The sequence below is a fragment of the Triturus cristatus genome, chromosome 6 (assembly GCF_964204655.1).
Source record: "Triturus cristatus chromosome 6, aTriCri1.1, whole genome shotgun sequence".
In the NCBI taxonomy this organism is placed as follows: Eukaryota; Metazoa; Chordata; class Amphibia; order Caudata; family Salamandridae; genus Triturus; species Triturus cristatus.
In genome coordinates, this window is record NC_140589.1 from 789463562 (window position 1) to 789482029 (window position 18468).

Below are 18468 nucleotides of genomic sequence, written 5' to 3' on the forward strand. Positions count from 1 at the left end.
GACAGAATCGTGTTAGCATGGCAATTTCTACTTGACATGGAAAACTGTGTGCACCAGGGACTAAACTATGTACATGTGCCTGTTTTGCTTCGGAGAGGGGCTATATGTAAAGTTTTCACCACAGTATGAAGGCTGCAGGTATATTAATCTTTAGCACCTTCCGATCTTGGTTATTTTCAGAAAATAGTTGCTCTTTGAACAAGTTTTGCACAGAGTGTACACTGTTCTTAGTAGACAATTTCTAATGATCTGTGGTGTGTTTCCAATGAGTTTTTCACTGTTTGCAAACTGTGTGGTACAGAGTAAACTCTCTCCATAGAGTAAACAGTGTTAACAGTTACTTTTCTACATATATCCATTTCATTTCTCGATGTAGGTTCAGTGATTGTCAGGAGTTTGATACAAGCAAAGACAGTCCGTAATAGAGCATTAGTCATGTAACAGGGCTTCAGTATCTGGAGGAACTTGCTTTTTCCTGAACGGCTGTATACAGATTGAACACTGTGTGCAAGATAGGTTACCCTTTTATCTGTGGTTCATAGACAACATGAACTTGACTACCCATTAAGTGTATGCTATAGGGTAAATGTTGCACATAACACAAGCTTGCTTTATCTATGGGGGTTGTGTGTATTTTAGCAGAAATGATGCTTCATGTTATTCTGTGCTATTTTGCACTTACTTTCATAGCTCTAATGCTATAACCGTTTATAGAGCAATGTGTACAAAAGAAGCTTGGATGATGTCATCCGTGATGTCATCAATTATGTCATTTGAGGTGTCATCAGTGATGTCATAAATAATTGTATCGAATGTCATGAGTGATGAATATGTGAGGTCATAGGCAGTGCAAAGTGGGGGCGCAAGTTATAGTTAGCCCTGCTAATCATACCTGATGAAATTCCGTGTTTCTTAAGTTCAAAATGTTAATGTTGTCACTGACATAGTCACCTAATTATTTTGTTAATTTAACCTTTGTTTTTTTCAGAGAATTTCAAAAGGTTTTTTTAAAAACAAGAGCAGATCTTTTTGTCACACCTAACTATATCGTTACTTTACCCTTTTTTCAGTGAATTTCTAGTTTTTTTTAACATAAAGTAATATTTTCTTACTATACGTAAACCCAACCCCGAGCTGAAAGCAGTGCGCGGCGGGGGTTGGCCACAGGGCCTTATGTTTTTTAAATAGGAGGGGGCCCTAGGGACCCCATTTTCCAGGTCAATCAATCATAGCATTTATAAAGCGCGCTAAATACCCGTGAGGGTCTCAAGGTGCTGGGGGGGGGGGGGGGGGGGAGCTGCTATTGTTCGAAGAGCCAGTTCTTGAGAAGTCTCCTGAAGGTTAGAAGGTCTTCGGTCTGCCGCAGGCGGATGGGGAGGGTGTTCCATGTCTTGGCGGCGAGGTGGGAGAATGATCTGCCGCCGGCGCTAACTCTTCGGATGCGGGGGACGGTGGCGAGGGCTCAGTCTGCTGAGCGGAGCTGGCGGGCGGGGGTGTAGAGGCTGAGTCGGCTGTTGAGGTACGCTGGACCGGTGTTGTGGAGTGCCTTGTGTGCGTGGGTGGGGAGTTTGAAGGTTATCCTCTTGTTGATGGGGAGCCAGTGCAGGTCTCTCAAGTGGGGTGTGATGTGGCTGCGGGGAGGGATGTCGAGGATCAGGCTTGCGGAAGCGTTCTGGATGCGTTGGAGCCGTTTCAGGAGTTTGGCCGGGGCTCCTGCGTAGAGTGCGTTTCCGTAGTCCAGTCTACTGCTGACAAGGGCCTGGGTGACCGTCCTTCTTGTTTCGGTGGGGAGCCACTTGAAGATCCTGCAAAGCATGCGGAGGGTGTTGAAGCAGGAGGAGGAGACTGTTTTGACCTGCTTCGTCATGGAAAGGGTGGAGTCGAGGATGACCCCTAGGTTGCGTGCGTGGTCGGTGGGTGTAGGGGGTGCTCCTAGTGCAGTCGGCCCCCAGGACTCGTCCCAGGCTGAGGAGGTGGAACCGAGGATGAGGACCTCCGTCTTGTCAGAGTTCAGCTTCAGTCGGCTGTTTCTCATCCAGTCGGCGACGGCCTTCATTCCTTCGTGGAGGTTGGTTTTGGTGGTGTGGGGGTCTTTGGTGAGGGAGAGGATCAGCTGGGTGTCGTCAACGTAGGAGATGATGTTGAGGTCGTGCCGACGTGAGTGAGCAGTGCCATGTAGATGTTGAACAACGTTGGGCTGAGGGATGATCCTTGGGGTACGCCGCAGATGATCTCGGTGGCTTCGGAGCGGAAGGGGGGGAGGCGGACGCTCTGTGTTCTGCCGGAGAGGAAGGAGGTTGTCTAGTCCAGGGCCTTCTCTTGGATTCCGGCGTCGTAGAGGCGTGTTCGTAGTGTGCGGTGGCAGACCATGTCGAAGGCGGCTGACTGGTCCAGGAGGTCCTTTTTAGGTTGAGCATTCAAGACCGCTTGTATATACTTTAGTATAGTCTTCTCTCGTGAGCTTAAAGCCATATCCCTGCTTTTCATTTGTTTGTTTCAGTGTCAATCCTTGCTTACTAGTTGTCACTCCTGCCTCTTTGTCCCTCCTTTTGCACTTTCTTTTACTCCCACGGAGCAGGGACCAAGTACTGTATTTATATGCTGTGGTTCTTTATCTCCTTATTTGCGGGACTACTTTATTATTTCTTTCCTGCTCATGTTACACTGTGGGTGCTTCAGGCCCGTAGCAGCTTGCATTTTATTACAGCATTTATTCCACCCACCTCCTCCAAAACCAGAACAGACCAGCTCATGTGCTCCGATTGGACCTGCTGCGATGAGGGTGCTCTGCGATGAGTGCAGGTGCTCTCTTGTCAAAGAGAGGTGGAAACGTGCTCAGCAGGACAAACAAAATTAAGTTTTATTGGCTATAGTTAACTTTTGGTTTTATTTTGCTAAGTCTCACTTTACCCGCACGCCTTCCTCTGTAACAAAACACAAGACTGGCAAATGGCAGAGGAAGGAAAGTGAGAAAAGAAGACTTGGCAAAATAAATGAAAAAAAGTAACTGTAGACAATAAAACTTTGCCTTTTGCCAGTCTTGTATTTTGTTGCAAAGTTTTATTTTTTACAGTTACCTTTTTGATTTTTTTTGCCAAGTTTTATTTTCTGATGGGGCAGGCGTATGGGTCTGAGCTTCTGGTGTGTGGTCTTGGCTAGTCTTTTCTTAATGTTGTGTTTCTAAAACACGCAGCTGCAATCTCTGTTGGAAATGTTTTCCTATAAGAAGTATGCACAAATTGTTTTTTATGGGATTTACTGTGCATTTGCACCGGATTGATCTTGTCTTTTCATGTTTTTTAATGACCCTGTTCCCATGTCCCCCCTTTTAATTAATTTTTTTTTGCATTTCCGTTGCATCGTCTCCATGGCATCTTGATTGAACTCTGGTCATTGTCGCTCCTTGAGCATTTAGTGAAAAAACACACTGAAGGGAGGTACAATTTTGAAACACTAGTACTGCTCCTTTATTGTTGTAGAACGAAGGTCAGTGACAGTGGTGGCGTGTTGTATTACCCGGTCTGAACTTACAGAACATAATGGGCTGGGTATATTAAGCTGTGATATTTATATGTGGTCACCTGGTATTTCCCTACAACAATAAAGGAGCAGTATTAGTGTTCAAAGAATTTCATGGAGAACTGATCCATTTTACACTTAGACTTCAATGTGACATTGCTGTAAAGAAATACATTAACCCTGATGAAGTCCTCTCGGAGGATAAAAAGCATTGGCCGGTCTGTTTCTTTGATGTACTAAAAAAACATAAAGAGAATTGTTTTGAGACTTCATACCACTGCTCCCATGTTATTCTGATATTGGAGAAGAGTACATTGATATTGTCACCATTGAACTGAGTACTTCATAAAAAGAGGAGAGAAGAAACAAAGAGAACAAACTCTACAATACAATTGTTGGATTCTTGAGGCACTCCCTTTTGTGTGTTTTTTCTGGTTTAATGTATTTATGGTTTTGGAGTAGTTTGACCAAATTGGAACTCATCACCTCTACTCATGCTACTCCATTCATATAATTTGTTTTCTCCCTTCAGAACAGTAATTCTTCTGAGGTTCCATGCCTTACCATCACTCAATTGCACAGGATTATAGAGGACTTTGAACACCGTCAATGGTTCAGAGAATTGGCTTTCATCTTTCTTCACCTTGCACTTTTTTTAACTTTCACCCACATTGCCTCACTGATTTCCACACCCTCCTAACCTCTATTTTGATGAAACTTCTTCTTGTACTCCTAATGCTTGTTAGTAATCTTTTTCCTCACCTAATTCACTGAAACACTGGTATCTGCTGCTTGTAATAACCATTCATGATTGCACTCAGTCCTTGCTCCTCTCCCTCTCATAACTTCAAATAGTGACACCTACAGTGACTCATGTACAGTAGTCATGTACCTCCACACTGTTTTAAGAATTTCAATCTCCCAATCCTCTTCATTCTTCACTGCCAATTGTATAGCATTATTCAAAACTCTGTTGAACCTCTTCATCATTCTGTGCCCACTAGGTTTATACAAAGAAGTGGTTCTATGTTTTACCCCCACTTTCTCTAAATAACTCTTTGCTAAATTAGACATAAATTGTACTCCATTGTCACTGATGATCTGAACGGTTATTCCTTCATCCATAAATACTTTGTCAATAAATTTCAAAACTTCAACAGAGTCAACTTTTTTCACCACCCTAATCACAGGCTACCTAGAGAATGCATTAGTAATTGCTATGATACACTTTGATGGTGTACCAATCAGACGCATTATGTCAATGGCCACCGTGTGTCAACGTTTCTTGTGAATAATTTCACACACATATTAGGCCTCCAGTTTCTCAAATGCAATTTCTCACCATTTGTTCTGCACAAATGCCCAATTCTGGCCACCAATAATATTTTAACCCTTTGTTTCGTTTTTACAACACCACCATGACCTTCAAGGCATAGTTTCACTATGCTATTTCTCAGTGTGGTTGGCGAAATGATTCTATCACCCCTGTGTACAAACCGCTGAACTACGTATAACTCACTCTTAATTTCCTCAAATTATCTCAGATCTTTCGAAATCACCAATTTTTCTGGCTATCCTTGTTCCACTGAGCTCATAAGTCATTGTAACACTGTATCCTTAGCATATTCCATTTTTCATTCCTCTTCTCTCAATCTTGGCATACCTTGATCACAAATTAATGCAATTTGGAATTCATCTCCCTCAGTCTTATCGCAATCCTGAATGTCTGTCGGCATGCATGACAAAAAGTCTGCCAGAAATGTTTTTTTTCCTGGTACATATTCTATTTTATATATGAAGTCTTGTAATCTTATTGACATCCTTGCTATTCTCACAGAAGCATTGAATAACTCTTCCATGGTCAATCAAAAATTTTACAAAAGGTTTTTGGTCACTGTGTATTCTGCACTGCTTACTCCCCATAAAAGGCCTGAAGTATTCCAGGACCCACACACAAGCGAGTGTCTCTTTCTCAATCGAGAATTTCTCTTTCAGGGGTAATAATGTACAATATGTGTATGCAATTATGGTTTCCTTGGCCTCTGAAATTAATTTGAGAAAGGACTCCTCCCAACCCTTTGTTGCTAGCATCCACAGCAACCACATTTTCTAGTTCAGGGTCAACGCATTTCAATACTCGAGCTTTCACAATAGCCTTTTTATGTCTTTAAACTCTTCCTTGCATTCTTCTGTCCATGGAAATTTCACCTTGTTTTTTAAAAATTGCCTCATGTTATACACTCTGCCAGAAAACCCCTTCATAAACTTGGAATAATATTCAACTAGGCCAAAAAATGTTCATACCTCATCCTTGCTAGTAAGATGTGGGGTATTTTGGATAGTCTCAACTAATGTAGGCTTAGTTGCCACTCCTTCTCTACAATGTACATGACCAAGAAAGTTTACTGATTGCACGGCGAATTTTTACTTGGAATGCTCAACAGTTAATCCTTTTTCTTCTAAAGTGCCCAAAACATCCTCCAGTATTTTACCATGTTCCTACCTATTGTTGCCAAATATTAGAATGTTGTCCTGGAAACACCTTAAGTTCTTGAGATTCCGAAAAACTGGTGCATAAGCTTTGGAAATATGGCCCCCGCCGATGCCAACCCGAACAGCATCCTTTTTTACTGGATACACCCTGTCGGGTTATAAAGGCTGTATCAACTGATTCGCTTCTGTTAGCTGAATCTGGTGATATGCTGCTCATAGCTCAATAGTGGAGAACCACTTAGCATCTTTTACTAAAGCTAACATCTCTGAGATTTTAGTAAGAGGAAATGTATCCACTACAATATTCGTATTCAAATGACGCAGGTCAATACATAACCTAATCTTCCTGTTAGTTCGTCTTGCTACCACTACAGGAGAAATCCATTCAGAGGATTCAATGGGTTCTATTATATCAACATTAACTAGGTTTTCCAATTCCTTGTCAACCTCCTCCCTGGGTAGAATAGGAATGTTCCTTACTTTATGCACCTTGGGACAGGCATCAGTTCTCAAAATGATAAAGTGCTCAAAATCTTTTAGCTTGCCAATTTTGCCACGGAACACCCTGAGGAATGTTTTCAACGTTTTCATTCCAGTAGTGTTTCCTTATCATCCACAATTGTGACAGACTCAGGGTTATTTGGATTCAGAATAATGTCTAGATCATCCTGATTCATCCATCCTAAAACTGAGGGACCATTTTGAACAATGTATAACTTGCCACAATATTCTTTATTCATAAACCCGAATACCAACAGTCTGTATTCTATTTTATCTCTTTTTTCCCGGTAAAGCCTTCATAATGTATATCTGATCCTACTAATTTGTCCACTAATTTCCTAACAAATTAGGTGTTCCATACTTCTGCATTCACAATAGTATATGGGGATCCTCATACAGCGTACATTTGTACCATTACGACCCCAATGGTCATTAAACAAAAAGGTTTATTTTTACTATTCCCAAGCAGATCATTAATATGTCAAATGAATACCTCCTTGGACTCAAAATCTTGTACTACCATGTCAGGATCATTGTTCATGACTTTTTTAACTATGCTCTCATCCTCACTAGAACTTCCACCTTCTACGTACTTCACTTTGAAACCTTTCTTTTTCTTGCACACTTTGGCAAAGCGACCGATTACCCCACATGCTGAGCACTTCTGTTTGACTGCAGGGCAAAATGTCCTTGAGGCTAAGTGGGATTCACTATCCCAATGAGAACACCTTGGGCCCGCTTTCATGGTAGATTCATGCTCTTTAGATCTCTCTTTCTTTTGTTTATTGAAGAATTTGCCCATGACTGTATTATTTGCTTCTTGAGAGCCTCTTGACATTGCTTTTAAGATCTTAGCACTGCAGCTGGCCATTTCTGCTTTTCGTACTATAGCCAAAATGTCCTTAAGGTCAGTTTCACCATTGATCCACAACCTCTCCTGAATGGCTGGATCACGAGTATGCATGACTATTTGATCACTAATAGGCTGCCCATGTATATGGTAATATGTGTAATTCCCAGGTAGTTTTTTAAGTGCAGCAATATACTCATCCACTGTCTCACTCACATCTTGTTTCCTTTGAAAACGTGCATACCTTACAATCCCAATACAAACGTTTGGTGCAAAATGGTTATCAAAGTATTTCAAAGTTTCATCAAAAACATTTACATCCCCACCCCTGACACTTTCGTCGTTTACTCATAGACCTTTAACCCTTCTTGTCCCACAGAATGTAGAAAAATCTTTTTTTGCATTCTGGAAGCATTTTGCCTACCTCAATTGTCTCAAGAAAATTGAGAAAATGAGCATTCCAATCAACCTATTTTATGCATGGGTTTCCTCCTGCAGGCCAAAATAGTTGTGGGGGTTAAATCGAAAAGTTTTGCGTTGCCATTGTATAAAAGGTCTATGTGATTGCACACACAACTTACACCTTAGGAATGGGACTAGTTCACTGAATCCTATAAGAACCTCAAGATCTACCAGGTACAGTGTCCTTCCTTCATCCCTAAAAGAGGACTAGTCCACTGACCTACACTGAGTTTTTCACCAGCACAATAGATAACTGCCATAAATGGCATACAGCGATGACAAAAATGCTTGCCCAAACTAACTGTGAAAAGTTACTAACAGGATGTAACTGTTGATATGAACTGTATCGCTCCACACAGCTAGGTTTTAACTGTACCGCTCATACGTTTTTATTTTTTCCGCCTTATGTAATGGCTAATCCAAATGGTACAACTGTGTCTGGTTGAGGTCACATGTGAAGTAGACACATCCAACACTTTGTTTACCAAAATGGCGGCACGCTTGTAGGTAGCATAACCAGGCCCTCCACTCCCAGCGACCTCTGTCTACAGCGTGCAAAACACTCTGCGTTCCAAAACAACATAGAGATCTGATGCATCGCTCTTTATTGTCTGCTGTGCGTCGTAACTTCCATGCCACATAGAACTTCTGCTGGTTGCCGTTCCAGGCAGTGCAGAGCTGCTGAAAGATGCAGTTTCAGAAGATGCTCTTAACTACCAACAACTGCCCTGAAGAATATCAGCAGAAAAGCAATAGGAGAATAAACACAGTTTATCACACACTGTTGGTGAATGCTCCCTCAGTATTCCGGCTATGGCTCGGAAATCTAAGTTCCACATAAAATACAAATCCACCATAGATTCTAGTATTACGACCATCCAACGAAAAGTGAAAATAATCCTCTGTGGGTTCCCTGGTGTTCAACCACTCACTGTTCACCAAAGTTGTAAAGCTGGAATCCACGCAAAAAGTGATTCAAGAAGATTTATTACAGGTTGAAGCACTTAAGTTATCAAGCAGGGAAGGCAAAGTCTTGCCTTGGTCCTTCCTACCAGCGACTCCACTGAAGGTTCTCAGAGCTAAATAGATCTAGAACATCAAGAGGAGTGCACTCCAAGGAAGGATAACTTCATGCCATTACAAGTAAAAACAACATACAGCATAAAGTACAAGAAATACATGTAATAAACATAACACCAAATAACTTAAGTCCTCACAAGTGAAGGAAGAGGAAAATGGGAAGGGACAGAGAGAACACAGGTGTAATTGTTGTTGGAGTTTGGCGGTGCAAAAATACCTGGATTAGAATGGCTTCGACTGTAGGAGTGCCCATGACTCACACTTAGATGTGAGAAGGAAAACTGTGAATAAGTGCAAAAAGGAAGGAAAGTCAATGAACAAACATATTGTGCAGGTGTAATTTCAGAGAAGACCTCAGCCATTCAAACTAGCAAGCTTACCCGAATCCTAGGCGTAGAGACTGGTCGTGAAAGGAGGTGTTGACCTGAATAGCAGGGATTCTCCCTAGGAGGCCCAGGCATTGGAGACAACAGTATGACAACAAATTGTCAAACTCCTGAAACATAATACAACACGAACAGCTAGAACCACAATGGTAGCAGGGGAAGGAACATGCATGACGTCATATGGGATGAATGACGTAGCAAAGCAGAGAGTGAACGTAGCTACGATTCGGTGCCAGGGAAATGGGCTAAGGAGTAACCCAACATTACCCAACTGCCTCTTAAGGTACGGGAGTGCATTGCAACCAGGAAGGCCTATCCTGTGGTGTTTAGCGGCCCTGTTTTTACATCTTTCCAGTTACCTGTCTTGCACAGCCTCTATTCCCTGGCATGTCAGAGATTAGTGACCCCAAAGTTGTTATGAAGAGCCCGATTTACAGGCTCCAGCTCTATCTCTCCATGTTCTATTCCGAACTCCTGATATAATTCTGGGCGTTCTGTTCTATGCTGAGACCTCATTTACACCACGCCTCAATGCAGTGATACAACATTGCTCCTGTCAAATCAAATGGCTCAAACACATCCTCCGTCGTCCATGCCCAAAAAAACAGGTCCTGGTAGTTTGGGCAGCTTTGATTACATGGCTAGACTACTGCAATGCCCTATATCCTGACCTATCCAATATCTTACTAGCATGCGCAGAAAACTTAAGTCAGAACTGTCTTTGGGTGTAAAAAAGAAAGAAATATATCACATCTCAGCAGCCCTCGAGGCTCTACACCATCTCACAGTTTCAGAACATTTTCCATTCAAGACCTTGTGCTTGATTTTCAAGTTCTTTCATCAACAACCCCTGGCACATTCGTTGTCTAAAGCCAGGGCCATCAGGTCTACCTTTGTGACCCGAGCAGTAGAAATCAGGTGATGCTAACAATTCCTGTCTCTAAACTCAGCACACACGCAGGCTGTTCTTTTTCATTAAATGTTCCCAGGCTGAAGAATTCCATTTCCAAAGAGGTTAGGTTCTCTTAGACTGGAGGAAATAGCTGAAGACTATTTGACTGAGCAGTGTTTTAAGTACGCCTGGCTGAAACTCGCAGAGTTTCACTCCATGGAATTCCGTTGAGTAATAAAAACTCATTGAGATTCCATGTAATTCTGCTAACGGGCAAAATTGGCATGTCGTTCTGTGATTTACTGCGGTAGCTCGTCCTGCACTGAAAAATCTACGTGAACAGCAACACGCAATGCGCCAGAGTGCACAACTCCTTGAGTGGAATTTGCTGCCACTCCAGTAGATTTTCTATACTAGCAGCAGATTTCTGACTACGAATGATTGTGAACGGTCACGACCGTCTGCTTTGGAGAAATCTTGCTGGTGCCCTCCTAGCAACTGGAAATCACGATAAGGATCACCAAATCTCCCTCGCGCTCTCCAACTTGCCATTTTCTAGCCACACACAAGACAAAACTTGCCAAATTCGGGCAGAACTCCACGAGTGGCAAAAAGTCCACCGGTGGAGCGGAATATATTGCCCACCCCTAGTTTTAAGAGAAGCACCAAAAACATAGGGATGGGGGTGCTATATAAATGCTTCAATCATTAAGTCAGAAGAAAGAGGAGAAGGAAGAATTGATAGACTGAGGTAAGAGAATGAAAGTCATACAGTTTAAGAGATGATGGTAAGGTAGATTTTAGAGGCTTAGGCTCCCTTTACGAGTTTGTGATGAGGCCTGTAACTGGAGCCCCCCTCCACATTGGAATTATAAGTCTTAGTTTTACCAGGTGACTCCGGCTCCTGAAAGCACTTGCTACATCGGGGTGAAACCATGTGGTAACCAATTAGAAATTACCAGCAGAATCAGAAACAGGATTCCTTATTCCGCAATCAATTCTCCATTTTCCTGTGGCCTCAGAACTCTACGTGTAATGCCCAGCAACTCTGCATCCCCGGAGGCACAAGTATCCAATATCAGTAACTATGGGGGTGCACAGTTACGGGGATAAATTTGGGGCACCCAAAATGAAACCCTAATAGGGGAAGGTGAGGCCGACATTGAGGGAACAGGTGTGCTGGAATGAAAGATGTAGAAAGCGAAGTGAGAGAGAAAGGAAGAGAAATAAAGATGAGAGTAGGTTGGTGAAACTAGTAGATCTACGAGCTTCAACGTAAGCCTGGGGAAGAGGTAAGAGGATTACAGAGGTAGGGGTACTTAAAAAGGATGCTGTGGGAGATAGACGTCAGAGGCAGAGATCGAGCACAATCACAGAGTCTTGGTAGGGCTGATATGTGAAGCTGATAGAGGGGTTTTGATGTGAGAGAATAGATTTAGAAAGAAGAATGTAGGTTCAGTGACTTGGTCATGGGAGAATGAGGGTAGTCTGACAAAGGGAAGCTCCATGGGAAGGGGGATAACTGTAATGCAAGAAGGGAACAAAGGGATACGGACTACTGGTAAGGGACATACGAGGAGCCTGTGATTTGAAGGGCAGATCTGGCATCAGAGGCAGTTTACAATGCATTACTATAAGCCTTGGGGTAATTGTAGAAGAAGCAACTGGCAGAATAGAGCATCACAGAATTAGTATCCCAACATTTATGACTGTTCTGTGGAGTTTAGATGTTCTCATGTAGCTGTACCTGGCTTAGCAGGAGGTGCTCGCATTTGTAGTTGTTTTCAAAATGCACAGTGCTGCAAGATATTGTCTTCTTTTTAAAAACACATTTTGTAAGACAAACCAAACCTACCCCTTTTAGGGGGAAGGAATATTTTAAGCATGCTTTTTCAGTGTTCACATATTGGAGTGTTTTTTTATGTGCAACAAAATCTAACATGTTTCAAGAAAGTGTTGCAATAGATGAAGCAGGAAATAAAACCAGGCACAATGTAAAAAATATAATTTTGTTACACTTGCTATAGAGTTTTGTTTGGTGCTACGGAAATTCTCCAAAGTCCATTACCGTGCACCTTTGGATGCATGTTAGCAAAATGGTTTCACTCGTCAGCTGTAACATAAGCAAGCAGGGACAACGCCAATAGATCTGGTGTTTAATTGTATAGAGTCTTTCATGTAGATACATTAATGGATTATAAGGTTTAATACAAGTAGTGATACATGATGACATTATTACACAACAATCACATCATATGTTTTTAAAAGTTTCAATTGTTAGTTATAATGCAACATATAAGAGAGATAGGACATACACATATAAAAAGTAAACAGTAATATAGATGAAATAAGAAAACACTATGAGTACATTGCAGAGTTATACATTACAATGTGTGTGATATTTGTTGTCAAATACTTTATGTGAAAATCTAGTTGGAAAGTGTCTGTGTGGCTCTCAAGTGGAAAGACTCTATTGAGGTAGATACTGAACTGGAGTTCTCAAGTTTGAGAAGAAGAATTAACAAATGGGCCTCTGTTTTCTGATGGTTATTGCACCCACTTGGATTCCTGCACTGCTGTTGGACAAGTGGTACCTCTTCTGGGAGAATGAGGAAGCATTATCTGCTATCACCTCTAGCTGGGCGCTGGGCTCTGGGTTAGGGACTCATGCATTCCTGCCGTACCATTATTCTATGTTACCCAAGCTTGATGATCACTTTTTCACTATGCAAAAGCCAAACCAAATGGCACTATGTCATGTGGCAAGAAATCTAGGATTCAATGGAACATGCAAGGTGCTGCGTGGGAACGTAGATTGGAAAGTAGTTCAATCTTCCATTGCCCACACAGAACAAGTATGGCACAGGAGATGACACTGATTATCTCACCTTGTATGTTATTGCACAAGGAGATTACGATGATGACTTATTTCTGTCTTCTGTAACAGAAAATTATAATGACTAATTCACCTTGTATTTTATGAAAGAAGGCCCTTCATCTGATTACTACACCCTGAATTGGAATCCAGAAGGGGGTTATGCTAATTACTTAGTAATGCATTAAATCACAGAAGGAGTTGGGTCTAACTTCTTCACCCTCTGAGGGAGAACCAGTTTAATTGAGAATAGCTTCAGCTTCTGTTGAGGTCTTCGAATGACTTTTATTCCAAAATAAAGATCCGTTTGCACGAAGCAAGAACAGTGATCAATAAAGCATGAGGGTACATATGTGGCAGACACAATCTCACCTTAGTATGTGCCTCAAGCAAAACTACGCCATCCAAGTTTTACACTTTATTTTCCCATATACTGATACTCCATAATAGAAATGTTCCAATGAAACCTAAACTATCTGGGACACAGAGCTAAGCATTCATTAAAATCAAACCATACGTGTGTGTATACCCTTTTAGAAATCAACTTTCAGCTCCAGAGTTCAGTGCACATGGTCTGAAAGATCAGTGTGTTGGCCGTTTCTTTTCGCAGTTGTGGGCCAGCTTTATGGCCAGATAGGCCCTTCTTTTTACTGTTGCTCTCCACTTTTCCCACTTTTCTAGCTATCTGGTTCTCTAATGGGGCTGTTTTTATATGCCCTGGCCGTGCCTATTTTTTGTCCCAGTTCCACGCCGGTAGCTATTAAAGGTTTTGGACCCAATTGCTGCTCTTATACAGTTTTTTGGGGGAAATCATTGACCTTCAGCTTGACTGATGATTTTTTTAAATATCTGAATATGCTGTTGGAATTCTTTCTCCTGAATTATGGGATGTAGTCAGCCCTGACTGGTGCACTCCAAAATGGTTCAGTTGGTACGAATTTCGCAGTATTCTCTGCCATATTTAGATATTCGGCAGGTTATATAGTATCCAGAGCTTCTCAGTCCCTCTAGTCTGCTAGCTCCGGGACACCTCTCCTGAGGTAGCTGTGGGCTCTATAAGTGGCCTTGATTGATTGATTGATTGATATCTGGGGATCTCATTGCATCTAGCTGCGCTGATGCGATAGCTGCACTTTCTGCAAAACCGAATGTCAAGCAGACTACCTTGTGTTGAAGCCCACAAACATTCTTTATTTTCTCAGATGCAACTCCCAATCCAAAAGCCCTGATGTGCATAGAGCTTTCACCTGCACGTGTGGGCCACTGCTGATTGGAAAATCTGAATTTTGAGGACTGTCCTTTATAAGGAGTACTTCCAACTATATTGAAGGTAGCAGCCATGAGGTGGCTAGGCCACCAGCTATGACTGACTACAGGCAATGTCAGAAGGATTTCCACCTCTGTCCAATTATAGGTTCACCGACTCAAAATGAAGCAGAGAAACTACAGGTCTGTTGGGGCAGGAGCTTCACCAATTTATGGTGGACTTTGTGCTCCACCAATCCCTAAATTAGCCCCTGGGTTTCGACAAGGTCAAAGAATTGCTCTCATGAGTATGAAGACTGTTGCAAGACTGTACTTTTAATATTGTCCTACCAACATATATCCAAATACAATACGGTGTAGGTAAGTATGTATAGAGACGTACACGTTTACTATTCCTAACGGCACATATATATGTACCTTGGTGATATTTATATCTTCAAGGTATGTAGATGTGGAGTTAAGAGTATTGCATCTATAATTATATAGGTAGTGTATACTCACCCCCACAGTAGTGTGGAAGTCAATATTTTGGCTACAATATCGTAGTACAACAATATTTTCCTACACAATATTATCACATAAAACCACAATAAAATGTACAGTATTGAAAGTTCCTAGACCATCATATTACCTTTACATTCTGAACTCTCTTATGTTGAACTTATGAAATGTGAGTTTTTGGAGAATACAAGTAATTACAGCTACAACACAGTATATTTGTAGCACTGACAGGCACCAGAATACTGGAAATATGCATTTTGTCCGGAGTTTTATATAGCGCGAACTTGACTCGAAGGTATCAGAGAGCTTTAAATGAGCAACATATTCATTTTTTGTTAGGCAGGGGGAGATTAAGTAATTTGCCCAGAGGCGTCCCTGCCGAGACTCGCACCCGGCTCCCCAGCGCTGAGGTCGACTACTCTAGCTGTAAGAAGGCCGCATCCTCTCCCGTTGTATTAATGCAGATGTTGGGTTTTCCATGTGAATGTGAGTGTGTTGCACTCTGCATGCAATCTGCCAACTGCAGTTTAATGTCCATGTGTGTACACATACACCTTTTTTTTTTTTTTAGCTCAAATGCATAGCATATTACGTAAGCAGCTGTACCTGGAGTGCACAGTACCTCCCAACTCTTCACTGAAGTTAACTGCCAATCTTTCACGTGATTATCCTTGTAGTCACGAATTAAACGGGTGAGTATTTTGCTCAGTTGAAGTTAACATCCTCAAGTGATGAACTGCACAATAACTTATGCCTATAGCATAAATCAAAAAGCATACATACATCAATACATTTCAGATACGATTGAGTGGACTATTACTTCTGTGCCATAAAAATCTTTTGTTTCGTGATTCATGCAGTCCATGCTTTTTGAATATATGTTTACGGTCTGACATCTTGAATCCAAAATGGGTTTCAAGTGAAATACTTTTGCATAATAACATGTTATATAATATATGTTTTACATAGACGCTTCTATGCCAGGTGAGGTCATGGTTAGTACAATGGCAGGGCAAAACCATTAATTGGTGATGGATAACATTTGTAATAATATTTTTTAATGTATTTATATTGCTTTCTCAAGCGCATAACGTCAGGGACCATTCTGTGCCAACGTGCATTCAAATGTCAAAATATCTAGATAAAAATTAAAAATGTCCTTTTAATTGCAAAATATGCACAATTTGAAAATGTTGTCAAATAACAGTCTTTTTTTGTGCTCATAGTTTAGTTATTCCTGCTACAGAATTTGCTCTTCAACTGCTGCATAATTCCAGTGCCCCGTATTACAGTAAATCACATTTTAAAAAAACCCTGGAATCCAAGGTCAAGATGAAATGTCTACATGGCGGTTTGCAAGTCATATGGATATGTCTTTTCCTCATTTGCCACATCTCGACGATTTGTTGATGGATTCTTTGCTTCTCTGTGTTCAACAAATCCGTACGTCACCATGGCCACCACCAGCACCGCCAGCACAACGTAAAGCTTCACAGAGACGCAGAGGAACGTGCTGTATGCATAGGCTATTACAAACCCCAACGACTCCCAGAGACGATAGTTTGCAAAGGCTGCCTCCTTGTGGTCATCAAACAAACAACCGTAGAGAGCTAAAGGAGACAAGATGCAAGCTGTAACATTTCACACTGACCTTTCAATACTAAAGTTTTTTTAATTTTCATAGAGGAAACATTTCCCCTACTATATACGAAAATATTCGTTTCTAAAGTGTTATAATATGGTGCAAAATTATATTGACAATGTTTCAAGATGTAGTAGGTTAGCCGGTATTTGGCAATGTTTTGATAAAATATAAACAGGGTACAACACACATGAAGTTCTAAACACAACACATGACATCTACAATATATTTGTCATGTATACTCCCGCTGTTGCCATTAAGGTGTCCTAATCAGTAGTCTCATGATGGAGTGTTAGGAAAAATCTAAACAGTCCTATGGGATGGAAGAGATGCCCTATGTGTGACGGATATGTTCAGATATGAAACCCATGCTCGCTCTTCCCTAGCGCTCAAGCTGCATCTCACTGATGAGGTGCTACAACGCTGGAACTGGACTGTGGTTGCTTTTGTTCCCAGTCGAGAGGCTGCAACTAGGTGTTTAGACTAGACTATCCCAGTGCTTAATTTGAACTGGTGATTTCCGGTACTGAGCACCGGCAATTAATCATCAACACAGGCGTCTTTCATGAGCACCAGTTAAGGACACATTCATTTACGGGGAGATTAAGTGATTTGCCCAGAATCACAGGATGTTGAGCCAACGCTCAAACCTGGTTCCCCAACTCCGAAGTCGATAGTTCTGGCCGTTACGCCACATCATCTCACTACTTTCATGGTTAGTAGTTGTTTATGTTTTAGGAGGCGCTAACAGGAGTAATGGGCTAGTGGAAGCTGCCTCCTGACGAGAGCCCTGGCACTTATTTCTTTTTACAAATTAACCAATGGACGATCCCTGTTAGAGCAGGAACAAGACTGATTTGCACAAGAATGTTTTTTGGCAAAGGCAATGAACTGCAATTCTAATAAACTATTATCAATGACTGGGATGAATTCAAGCTTTCCGCCCATCACATTTTTTGTTTCCTGCGTGAGACACCCATAGTGTTATTGATATGCCCAGATGGGGATCCCGTGCTCACTACCAAAGGACTCAAGCGGCACTTCACTGATGAAGGCTACCAAAGCCCAAACCGGCCTAGGGTATCTTTTTTCAACCATTACATTAATTTTTCTGACTGTTCACAATTCGTGGAGATCACCACCAAGGCCTATTTGGTCTGGGAGGGGAATTCCAAGACCTACTCTGCTCACCAAAAAAGAATGATTAAAGCCACAACCAGCTCTTGCGTGGCTACGTTTGTGTGAAGATGCGATGTTAGGCAATTCCCATCTTTGGGACTTGTTTTTTTAAACCTCATCATTTTATCCACTAGTGTTAAACATAATAGTGGCAAAGTTGCTCCAGATGACAGCTCAGGGCTAGCAAGAACACATATGCTCTCTTCTCACAGTGCTGCACACATTGCATTCCTCAAAATCATAAGTCCCAACCAGAAAATCTTAAAGCAGGGAATACAATCACACATTAGTCGAGTGGCGGATATAATGCTTACCTGCTGCCACTCTTAGCTAAGTGCAGTTCCAGACCAATAGAATGGTAGCCTTCTCTCCTAACTCTTCTTGGCTGTTGCCAACCAATCAGTGTGAAGAAGTGTTTTACAACATTGAAAGTGTATTGTATGAGTGAGGGATGAGACATGAGAAGTAGGGATGATGAATGAGGATTAGGGATGAGAAGTAGGGATGATGGATGAAAAGTAAGAATGCTGGATGAGAAGTTTGGATGATGAAAGATGGATGAAAAGTAGGGATAAGAAGTAGGGATGATAGATGGCAAAGAGGGATGATGGATGAGAAGTAGGGATGATGAATGAGAAATTGGGATAATGGATGATGAATGTAAAATAGGGATGATGTATGAAGGATGAGAAGTAGGAATTATTGATAAAAAGTAGGAATGGTGGATGAGAAGTAGGGATGAGAAGCAGGGGCAATGGATGAGAAGTAGGGATGATGGATGAAAAGTAGGAATGATAGATAAGAAATAGGAATGAATAGTAG

General features: G+C 41.6%; 1 protein-coding gene across 1 annotated transcript in view; it reads right to left on the reverse strand.

Moving 5' to 3' along the window:
- Positions 1–12326: 12326 nt before the first annotated feature.
- The window catches only part of UNC93A (unc-93 homolog A), a 261105-nt gene continuing 254963 nt past the window's right edge, over positions 12327–18468 (reverse strand). Inside the window, exon 8 of the mRNA XM_085611371.1 lies at positions 12327–16435. Within this exon, the coding sequence (XP_085467497.1) occupies positions 16167–16435 (269 nt within the window). The 3' untranslated portion in view covers positions 12327–16166. The remainder of the gene's footprint in view (positions 16436–18468) is intronic.